Below are 12,147 nucleotides of genomic sequence, written 5' to 3'. Positions count from 1 at the left end.
TGAATCCTGCATGTCTGTTCAGGGGCAGTGCCTTGTTACTTGGAGCCTTGGATCATCTGTATTAGGTGCATACATCAACAAAGAGGCACTCCCTTTTTTATAAAGATTTTTGTATTATTCAAAACTAAATAATTAATATTTCTACCAGCTCCTTATTCTTAACCAGAAAAGAATCAGTGTTTATGATAATGATGTACCGTATTCGACGTAATAAGCGGCCCGCTCTAATAAGCACCCATATTTGCGAATATATTGAATAGCTAGTGAACAATCCCAATTAGCACCCCTTCTGATTGATCAATGTACACAAGACTTATTTATTCGTGTATAATACGCACTCGTGTGTTATATGCACACTTAATTATGGGCAGTTAATTTCTGGAAAAAATATCTGTCGTGTATAATACGCACAGACTTTTCTTTTTTTTCATTTCAGGCTATTAGCATAAAGCACGAAATTTACGATCTTTCAACTCTGTTTTTTTTCTCATGAAAATTATATTCTAATAAGGGCCCCTATTTCTAATTTTGAATTTACGTCGAATACGGTAATTTTACTGATTGTTTACAGTGTGTTAATAACAACTGATCTATTTTTGACATCTGAAAAGGAGTTATGCAAAACCTTATCAAAGTTCCATCTTTTTGTTAAAGAAAGTTTAACATTTTTATAAGGTTAATGTTGATGAGACTGAGATGAGCATGAGGCTGAGGTGTGACTTACTGCAAGATGGTGTCCTTACTCCTTCACATTGTGGTGTACCTGTCGTGGCTGGAGGAGCATTGGCTCATATACTAGACATTATTCCCAATCTTGCATCAGATGTGTGAAATATATCACCAATTTATAAAAACAATCAAATTTAAATTAAAAACTGCTATGATATTAAATTTTGCAGATGTGATGTATATTTCACTGATAAAAAGAATAAATTGTTACAAGAAAAATACTTTGCATGATTGCATTAAATCACTATTTGTGGAAATAATTTTACAATATTGTTTCCCAATGGGACTGTCCCTGGCTGGCACTTAATTTACTTACTAATTAAGCTAAACATGATGTTGATCTGATGTTCATATGATGAACTTAACAGCAGAGACTTGCCTGTTCAACACAGCAGTTTATTTTAGCAACAATTTTCAGGTTATTGGAAATTACTAAGCAAAACAGTCTGTACTTATCTTCACAAACGTCCTTTTGGGAAGGTGTTTAATCCTACATAGCAATACTTTCAATACTCATGATATATTTGACTTCATATATCCTTTGCAATGCCAAACAGAGATGATATGTAGTATTTGCAGCCCTTGAACCCCTGTATGGGTTTTCAGCATATCATTTTGTCAGCCTTCCAAACTAAACTATATTGAAGGAAGTGGAAGTTGTTTATTGTAAATAAAACGATATGATATACAACTCCCACTCAGTGTTTATTTCTTATTTAAGAAACCAAAATTATGTACAGCCTCTTTAAGAATGATGATAAAAATGTACAAGCTTCAAAAATATTGACCTGTTTTTAAATAATGATGACTCCCTCAATTGAATCTGACATCGGCAATGTTGGAAAAGTCTATTTTTTGCACAGGTGGGTATTTCCCGCATATTCTCACAGTTCTCATGTCGATTAGCTGTACGTTTTCTCCCAATACCAATTGTCATATCTCTCCCAGCTCAGCTACATATATGGGGAACAACTCACTAGACACTCAAAAGTAACTTTGTCCAATTTTCGAGGTCATCAAGTTGCAAGTGCATGTTCGAATCTCAAGAAATGACGTCATGATAGAACAATGTTTTCGCGCGAAATAAACAACGCTTTGTGGTTTTTTGGTTCTTTTATATCGTAGCTATCGTATATTGCCAGTTAATATCAATACTATCATATTCAAAATTATTTTTAAAAGAAATATTAGACTTCTTAGTGTATTGTCTCCATATGATAATACAATATGATAGGTACAAATAGGGTCTGTTTAATCCTTGTATGGCTGACTTCCTGGAAAATTATGAGGTCGTTATGAAACCGACAAATGTGAAATGTATATATTTTTTTAATTGGACTGTTGAAAAAACATGTTGGTGCTCTAAGGATATATATAGGCCCATATACAAATAACAATTTAAAAGTAGTTCAGTGTACTTGATTTTAAGCATTATTCAACACATACTTTCTTCTTTCATACCCATGATATAAAAACAGCCATAGTGACTTTATTTGTTTTGTATCATTTGTGGCAAATATCTTTTTAAATGTGTGCAGATTTACATAAGGTTATATATGTCTTTGATGGATATTTTCTTCCAATAGCTTAAAAGTAGCACATACATGTAAAAAATGATATTCATCTTCTCTACCTTGCTGATAATGGAAACTTTTTCATGCATATATAGGTTTTCTTTTGCCACCTACTTCAATATTTCTCAACCGTAATAATCCCCCTCTACCATGTCTAACTTTCCTAATATTTTTCGAAGCTTTAATTCTCTCATTGCAGAAAGATACTTTTCTGTTTCGAGCTAACTGTTATTTGTAGTAGATATCCAATTTTGATGAAACATGTTAGTGGCACAATCCTTCAACATATTAAATAAACATTTTTTATCTCCAACTCAAACAGTACAAATGTGAAAGGTTTATATTTTCAAGTTGTCTTTCCCTAAAAAACCCATTTTGGTTACTCTAAGGATATATGTGATTATGCTTATTGTCTGAAACTTATTGTCCTTTTCATTTCAGGCTCTTGATGGATTCTTATTTGTGGTGAACAGTCAAGGCAAAGTAGAATTTGTGTCTGAGAACATCACACAGTATTTGAAGTACAACCAGGTAAGATACATTCCCCTGTGAAGTTTAACTGTGTCTATGTGCTAGTGGAAGTTGTATCTTGCATACAGCATGGAGTATGTGTTAAGACACTCCTCTGTGAAGTATAACAGTGTACATATGCTATAGTATATATCACTCTGACATCATGGAGTATATGTTAAGACACCTCTGTGAAGTACAACAGTGTACATATTCTAGTATATTCCACTCTGACATCACGGAGTATGTGTTAAGACACTCCTCTGTGAAGTATAACAGTGTACATATGCTAGTACAACTGTAACAGTGCCTGTATGTGCTAGTTAATGACAAAGTGGTATATATCTGCACTGAATAAGACATTTGTAAGTTCCTAAGATGAGTTTTATGCTTCCAACATCTGGGGAAGAGGAGCATGTTTCACCAACCATGTCCTGCTTTAGCTAATAGGAAAATATAACTATTGATCTTTACACGATCAGGTTCCACCTTGTGCCTTTCATGTCAAGAACTCCAGTATGAGGACTGGGGTTTAATGACTGGAGTTTTTGTAAAGTCTGTTAGCCTTGAGACTTGTGATTGTTCGGACACTTGTTTTGTCTCCAAGTTTAGTTGTTACACAAACCACTAGTCTTACATTATCTGTGGCTTGTTAAAGTTAGCACACAGTGTCTACCCCTGTGGGTTGTATTGTGAGTTGCATGTGTCACAAGCAGGATACGTGGGATATTACGATCTGAATGGGCTCGTACATCACGAGGCAGGACTGAAGGTTAATGGGTAGACACGAAGTAAAATCCCGTCCAGCCCTCAAGGGTCACCTGTAACAAAATTTGTCACAATGAGTTTACAAGATTTATTTTCAATGTGACAATTACGTCTTTATCTGACCGCCATCAAACTTTGAACAATGAAAATATGAACAGGATCCATTATGACGTGACATGCAAATGACGTCACATCAAACCCCATGTCATGAAACCCATGCAGGCCGGCCATCCGACTTATACGAGTTGTATCAGACAGCTTGATTTTTTAAAAGTTAGAACAACCAGTTCTTTATAATCTATTCAACTGCTGATTGGGACTTTCCTGTTCTTTCTTGAGAGACAGAAATACCCCTGTCAAAAGTTGTACAGTAAATATTGAGACATGGCTGTTGATTGTCCTCCATCCAAGAAGCGTTCATGAGTCAGACTGCTTGTGAATGTATGTACACAGAATGCTGAGACAGCAAGCCCTTGAACATCTCCCTGCTGGAGGGAGGGAGAAAACAGCGAGACCATGGGTCCCTTCAAGCACTGATCTCTACTATGTTGCTTGCTTAGTTCAGGGAGCTTTTGTATAGCTGTTCTGTTACATATATGGCGCTTTTTCGTTGAATTGAATTGAATTCTAAGGAGAGCATAAATTGCTGTTGCAAAGCTAGAATGTTTTTCAGTTTAAGAATAATGGTTGTGAGTTTCACTGTTGTAGGCGGTGAACAGTTTTCTTTATTTCACTCTAAATCCTTGTAACAAAAACCATTCACACTCTATATATCCATACAAAGACATTTCTATTGGCGTATTTGCTCAACAAGATTACAATTCAAGAAAATTCTGTTAACACGGAGAAAAATTGATTGGTCCCAGTTCGAGCAGTGTATTGAATATCCTTATTCTCTACTGGTGTAAGTCTTCAATAACAAAACGCTCTCACATCGACAGATGCGCTATTCTTTTTTCAAGTTCGCTCAGGCGTGACACGATCTCATTTTCGGTGTTCAGCTCTGGATCACCTGTGTGATGGTGGATTTGTTGTCAAATGTAAACAATAGGCTTAGCTGGTAGGCTGTCCGATTGTCAAGATTCAAATTAGTGCAGAATTCTTTGGCTTGGGAAGGAGGGCTGTGCAGGGATAGTATTTCCTCACTTCCTGTAGAAGATGCTTTGTATCACTGGGCTTGTGGGGCAATGGGATCACTATGTTGGGAGAGTCAGCTAAAGGAGTAGATAAAAAAAAAGATGGACATTAAATTAAAATATATGTGTTTTTTTTGTTTTTATTGAGGTAATGTTTAATAAATATTTCAATGGATTGACTCCCATTTAAAACCTTTTTTTTAAACCAAATAAAGTTCTGCACCATTATATTGATAGTTTATACGATTATAAAATATGATTTTCTTTTACAGATAAATGCATACTGAAGACTATTATTATATGATGTTGAAAGAATTTAGAATATATTAAATGGTGACAATATTTAATATTTCAAACAATACATCCAATCAGGGAAATAAGAAATACATTTCAAATGTCACAGTACTATATTCCACCTCTCATATATTCTTCTGCTTGTGTTTTTTTAAACGGTATTTCATTTTAAGAAACTAACAAATTCAAAGAATGTTAAACTGTTGCAGTTTCAAAAATATGCAGTTGTTGCTGCTAATCTCAGAGGTGACCTCCTGTTCATTATACAGCAGTTCTAGAGCATTGTTTGGCTACAACATAAATAATACAATACAATGTGCCTGTGCAATACATGCATGGTGTTTCATTGACATGGCATGGGTAGCCCAGTCACCTTTGTCACCGGGGGCACGGGTGGCCCAGTCGTCTAAGATGCTGCGATTCTCTGTGCAGAGTTGCGTCCCTTGGGCACGCCAGAAATCTATGATTGTGGGTTCAAATCCCGGTTTGCCCCGATTATGTTTCAGGTTTGTCAGCACCACAACCGTGCTCGTGGGTTTCACCGAAGTGGTAAACGTCTGAGACCTGCATAACTTTGGGCTTTCCTCCCACATTAAGCTGACACGCCGTGATATAACTGGAATAATGTTAAAAGCGGCGTTAAACCCAACTCACTCACTCACCTTTGTCACCACAAGTTAATTGTCAAGAGTTATGTCCCGTAGGATGCTGAATTCGATAATCATGAGTTTTGCCTATCTTATGATTCTTGGTTTGTCTGCACCATATCTGAAATTATTGGTTTCACCTAAGTTGTAAATATCTAATGCCTGCTTCACTTTCTTCAACATCTAGTTGCAATATGGTGAAATGTTTGAAGTGGCTTTAAGCCAGATTCATTCCAGGGTACTAGATATTGCTTGCAGAGTTTGTCCACAATGATGAGTCTGCTGTTCATTAGTTGGTTGGTCAGCACAGTAACCATGCCACAAGTATTTATAAGCAGCATCACTTTGGTTTCAACATTAAGCAGGGGAAAGAATTTTCCACGGAACTGCAGAATTCTGCAGAATTCATTATGTAAAGGGTCACTTTCATGCCATTACAATATATGCATAAATCAAACCCCCGGCTGACTCTCATCCCTGATTAATCTAACATACAAAAATAAATAGATTTCAAGTGATTCCATTGCACTTGATGTTCCTATTTATAAACAGCCATGCCCATTGGCGGCCAACTGTTTCCCAATTGGCTGATAATTGGGTGGGCGGAGCTTGGGTTGTCACTGTTTTCGTATATAGTTATCTACAGTATTTTTTGTTAATGTGTACATGAGCAGACTCTAATGTTACTGTGGTTGACTTAATTCTCAGAATTGACTTCAATATGTGTTAACCTTTATTTTTCAAAGAAGGGGTGCACACTGTAAATCCATGTGGCATTGCTGATTTATGCAAAGTGCAGGCACTGTTTTTTACTTTTATACCTGCAGAAACGCATTAACATATTGAAGTCATTTCCATTAAAATTAGAGGAAGAAACCATGAGTCCAAATGGTCAACAGCTTGTTTAAGACAAGTGTTTTGTGATTAGCATGTTTTGGAAGAGTCTGTTCCTGTATGTTGTGTATGGCCTGATTAGACTCCTTCCTTAGACACCCCAGTATGCAGTGATGAAACATACTTAGGCTTGATTTGTGAGATAACAGCATGGCGGTTTGGTTTCAGGATGATCTGGTGGGAAAGAGTGTGTACAACATCATCCATGTTGGGGACCATGCCCAGTTCAGCAGCAGTCTCCTGCCCATGTCACTGGGTGAGTACTTGGAGGAGCAACACCCTCGCACACATACCACACACACACCACTCACAATCCACACACACCACACACACACCACTCACAATCCACACATACCACACAGACACCACTCACAATCCACATAGTCAACACACACACCACTCACAATCCACATGTACCACACACACCACACACACCACGCAGACACCACTCACAATCTACCCGCACGACACACACACCACTCACAATCCACACATACCACACACACCACACAGACACCACTCACAATCCACATAGTCAACACACAGACACCACTCACAATCCACACGTACCACACACACCACACACACCACGCAGACACCACTCACAATCTACCCGCACGACACACACACCACTCACACCACGCAGACACCACTCACAATCCACACACACCACTCACAATCCACACACACCACACATACCACACAGACACCACTCACAATCCACACACACACCACACATACCACGCAGACACCACTCACAATCCACACATACACCACACACCACACATACCACACAGACACCACTCACAATCCACACACCACACATACCACACAGACACCACTCACAATCCACACACACCACACATACCACACAGACACCACTCACAATCCACACACACCACACATACCACACAGACACCACTCACAATCCACACACACCACACATACCACACACACCATACATGCCACACTCACACATACCATACAGCCACTACACACAGTTAAATTGCCATGGATTTTTATGATTGCCCATGGTGACCCTTTTATTGCACTTGCATCCCTGTAATTGCATGCATAAAATCCCATGAGTAAGTAATGTGTATCACACATTCACAGTAGAACTGTGAAAAGCAACATCACACTTAACTGAAAATGAGCATTGCGTGCAATTGGAATGCTTGAAACTGAATTGCACAAAAAGTTGTTGCTAGGGGTTTTGGTGTTATCGGAACTCCATACAGTCCCTCTGGGGTCAGCACCAAGTGACTGGCAACAGATCTGTCGCCCTTCAAACATTCGTGGGATGAAGTGAAACATCTTAGCAAGTTGCATCCCTGGTATCGATATATGACTACTGATATGATACTTGTGGTCTGTCAGTGTTCCATGATATTTTACCTTCCACCCAGCCCTTACGGTAATGTGTTCGCATCTTACTGGGACTCTTTTTCTATTTAAATGTAGTTGCTTGTTTCTATTAAAACGATATACTGTAAAACGTGAAATTATAGCCTGCGTGAATTAAATGCGGAAAATGCGATTGGTCTTTGCTCGCATTATTAAACATCGCATTTATATCAACAATAACACATTTTGGATAGCAGAAATACCAACTTAGACATACGCTGAAAAGAAACTACTAATTACATCCTGTGAATTGTCTCTGCCGGGGTCAAGGCAAGCGTTCTACTCACTCATGTCATCACTGATCACACCTGCAAGTCCAGACAGACGCCACCCACTCAACACGGTGTCTTTGCTCTTTGCTACTGCATCAAAGGCCGACACGAGCATGTATTGTTTTAGCTGAAGTACTCTACTCAGAGCTAATAAGCGGTGATATTTGGTGTGTGATTGGATTAATGTAAGGTTGGATTAAGGTGAGGATTCTCCTGTAAACCTGACAGAGGACATTTTGTTTAGATATAAATCCACTGATGCTTGAGTGGAGGGGGTGTCGCATTCATATTGAGTCGCATTTTTGGCTAGGGGCCAGCGGTCGCGGTGTGTTTTGGAGACGCATTAATTTCACATTTTACAGTATTCTAGGAGACTAAGAGTCTACGATACTTGTATCATGGCACAGGTTATTGCGATGCATCAAACTGCATTCATGACCTACCGATACCACCAAAATGTCCAGGGCGTCATTGTACCCCTGAGATGTCATTAGAACACTAATATTTAGGTGTAAGTTGGAAGAAACATGTGTAAAAGTGCTGTGTTTGTGTCAACAGGAAATGGCATAGTGTGGCCTGGAGAGTCCCCAACCAGCAAAGGACGGAATTTCAACTGTAGGATGCTGATAAAGCCTCCAAGTGAGTACTGCCATGAAGACTGGGATTGTACTTGACTATGAGTCATGAAGTGTTCGTATAATTAACCAAAAGATGACAGTTTGTCTTTAGTCATTGTAATCTGTGAAACAACACTTTCGTTGCAGGTGAAGAAGAAGAAGATGATGTAGAAGTGTTGCAAACCTATGTGTCGCAGTATGAAAGTATGCAGATTACAGCCATATTACAACCATATCTGGGGGAAAAGTTCTCAGAATCACGCGGAGAATCAGGTAAAGGGACATAACTCTGGTTTACATTGATTCACAAACTCTTAGGATTTCTTTCAGCACTTTAGTGCATGTTATTTTATTGAAGTTTGACAGTGAAAGTTATAATTGTATGATTTCATGACCCAAATACAACAAAATTTGGAAGAGTGTACCAATGTGACACATTCATGTCATGCTTCTGTTCATGGACATGACACATTCATGTCATGCTTCTGTTCATGGACTGGACCAACATGACACATTCATGTCATGCTTCTGTTCATGGACTGCACCAACATGACACATTCATGTCATGCTTCTGTTCATGGACTGCACCAACATGACACATTCATGTCATGCTTCTGTTCATGGACTGGACCAACATGACGCATTCATGTCATGCTTCTGTTCATGGACTGCACCAACATGACACATTCATGTCATGCTTCTGTTCATGGACTGCACCAACATGACACATTCATGTCATGCTTCTGTCCATGGACTGCACCAACATGACACATTCATGTCATGCTTCTGTCCATGGACTGCACCAACATGACACATTGATGTCATGCTTCTGTTCATGGACTGCACCAACATGACACATTCATGTCATGCTTCTGTTCATGGACTGCACCAACATGACACATTCATGTCATGCTTCTGTCCATGGACTGCACCAACATGACACATTCATGTCATGCTTCTGTTCATGGACTGCACCAACATGACACATTCATGACATGCTTCTGTTCATGGACTGGACCAACATGACACATTCATGTCATGCTTCTGTTCATGGACTGCACCAACATGACACATTCATGTCATGCTTCTGTTCATGGACTGCACCAACATGACACATTCATGACATGCTTCTGTTCATGGACTGGACCAACATGACACATTCATGTCATGCTTCTGTTCATGGACTGCACCAACATGACACATTCATGTCATGCTTCTGTTCATGGACTGCACCAACATGACACAATTTGAGAAAGAAACAAAACAAAAATTCCTCAAAGATTCCAATTTGAAAAATATTTATGAAACATTCTCTGAGCTGTGAAACTGAGGGTTTATGAATGCAGTATGGAACAAGAGATGTTTAGTTTTAACATCATACATTTGTTGTCTCCAAAAACTTTTCATAGATGAGTAAGGAGTTGAATATTTTAATCTTTCAATGTCATATGTATTATTTTTCAGAAAATCAAACGTGTTTAGTGTGCATTGCTCGCCGTCTTCCTCTAACAGAGAAAGCCAATATGATGATTGGTATTGAGCAGTTTACAACACGACAAGATCTGAATGACAAAATCATAGATAATGATACAAGGTAAGAACCAATGAAGGGGCACTGTGCAATTTATGTTATGGAATTTGTTTTGATTTGAAATCCAGATTGCAGAAATTGCTTTGATTTAGGTTCGATTGGGACAATTACTGGTGCCTTACCGTTTGTCACTCCTAAGTAATTCCCAACTATCAGATTGAGCTATGTGCACAAGTTGTAAACTGAATCTGAAGATTTCATTATTGTATATTTTGTAGTGAAAAAAGGTCACTGGACCGCCTGGTCTCAATTGCTTTCAGCAGTCTGAGGCACAAGGCGGTGGCATCAATACCCAGACAGCGGTAGTAGCCGGACACTCTTGCAAACATTTATTTATGGTTAATTAGGTAAACTGCTAATACCCAAATTAACAGGCAAGCATAAACCTTTTTCCTCAAGGGCAATTTGAAAAACTGTCTGCTGGGGACAACTCTCTAAACAAACCGTCCAGGACCACCTTTCCACGCCCCTACGTTGTCTTATATTATCGCTAAGCAACGTTGTTTCAGGGTTTTTGATTAGTGCATTCCAAACGACTCATTTTAAATGAACTTATGTGTATCGTAAGACTTTAAGTAAATGTAATGGCATTCCATGAAAGACGATGACTCGAAAATTCAATAAATATACAAAATAACAAATGGCCGAATACTACCTTGATGGAAGAAAGTGGAAAGGGAGTACTCAGACATTTGTCTTTTAAATAATCAATAAAATATCTTCAACTTTCAGCATATATGATTTTATTTTTATTGTACATAGTGATTGTTAAATTATATAACTTAAGGCATGATATTTATGATAAGGCATATTTATTTTTGTAGTGTATCTGTAATGTTCGTTGGGTATTTGATACGCTTGGATTTTATTTTACTGCGTATTTCTGCATTTGTGATGCATATTTTACACAGATATGCAGCTTATCTGGAGCTCTGAAACTACACAAACAGTTCAGTTGAAAATATTGTATTCATCTTTTTTCATAACTGTTCAGTGTGTGCCATCTTGCCATGGCAGTCTATGGCCGGAACAATGACGATGTCTTCGTGTTTTCCAGAGGATTAGTAGCCAACTACGGACCTATTGATTTCAAGGGACAAAGTATTCTGGAATACTGTCATGCCAATGATGTTAGTCAACTACGCCGCCATTTACAAGAAGGTGAGTAAATGAAAGTAATAGTACCTACCTGTACATACCCTTTTCTTGCATGATCCTTGTTGTGTTGTCATTCACACATTGTATACTGTTCAAAGCAGTGTTAATCCCAACTCAGTCACTATTTCCATGGGGCTGTGTCTGTGGTCTGGTGGATAGACAATCTCATTAAAATCAGATCTTTGTATTCGCTATCACTACACAAAGATCTGAGGACATCCCATTACAACTCCCATCAGGACGACTTTTTAACCGACCAATCAGAGCATTGCTTACCAGATTGCGAAAGTGAAAGTCATAGGGTGTTTTCTAATCAAGCAACCTCCAAAAGGTTAACACAAGGCATTCTGAACTCTAGTTACTGGCTCTACGACTGATTCTGTCAAAATCACTGTCAATATCTCGCTTCAATAGGATAAACATTTGACTTTCCGTAACCTGTGGGAAGTACTGCCATAAAATTTCTGCCATCTATTGGACATTCAAGAATTTTCATTTTTTTCAGTCTGGAATGGAAGTCGTCAGTTTGAAATTAGTGTCGTAAAGCTCG

At 38.4% G+C, this 12,147-nt stretch overlaps 1 protein-coding gene across 4 annotated transcripts in view; it reads left to right on the top strand.

Annotated features, from left to right (window-relative positions):
• LOC139479864 (nuclear receptor coactivator 2-like) overlaps window positions 1-12,147 on the top strand; it is a 145,237-nt gene that overhangs the window by 107,665 nt on the left and 25,425 nt on the right. For all 4 annotated transcript variants that reach the window (XM_071262776.1, XM_071262785.1, XM_071262767.1 and 1 more), the window contains 6 exons: window positions 2,745-2,834; window positions 6,721-6,808; window positions 8,790-8,870; window positions 8,996-9,121; window positions 10,313-10,442; window positions 11,497-11,600. In XM_071262776.1, the coding sequence (XP_071118877.1) occupies window positions 2,745-2,834; window positions 6,721-6,808; window positions 8,790-8,870; window positions 8,996-9,121; window positions 10,313-10,442; window positions 11,497-11,600 (619 nt within the window). The remainder of the gene's footprint in view (window positions 1-2,744; window positions 2,835-6,720; window positions 6,809-8,789; window positions 8,871-8,995; window positions 9,122-10,312; window positions 10,443-11,496; window positions 11,601-12,147) is intronic.

Source organism: Haliotis cracherodii, unplaced genomic scaffold (assembly GCF_022045235.1).
Source record: "Haliotis cracherodii isolate W230 unplaced genomic scaffold, xgHalCrac1.p SCAF_1, whole genome shotgun sequence".
NCBI lineage: Eukaryota > Metazoa > Mollusca > Gastropoda > Lepetellida > Haliotidae > Haliotis > Haliotis cracherodii.
Note: the sequence above shows the minus strand (reverse complement) of the source record. Positions and strands in the feature narration are given on the sequence as shown.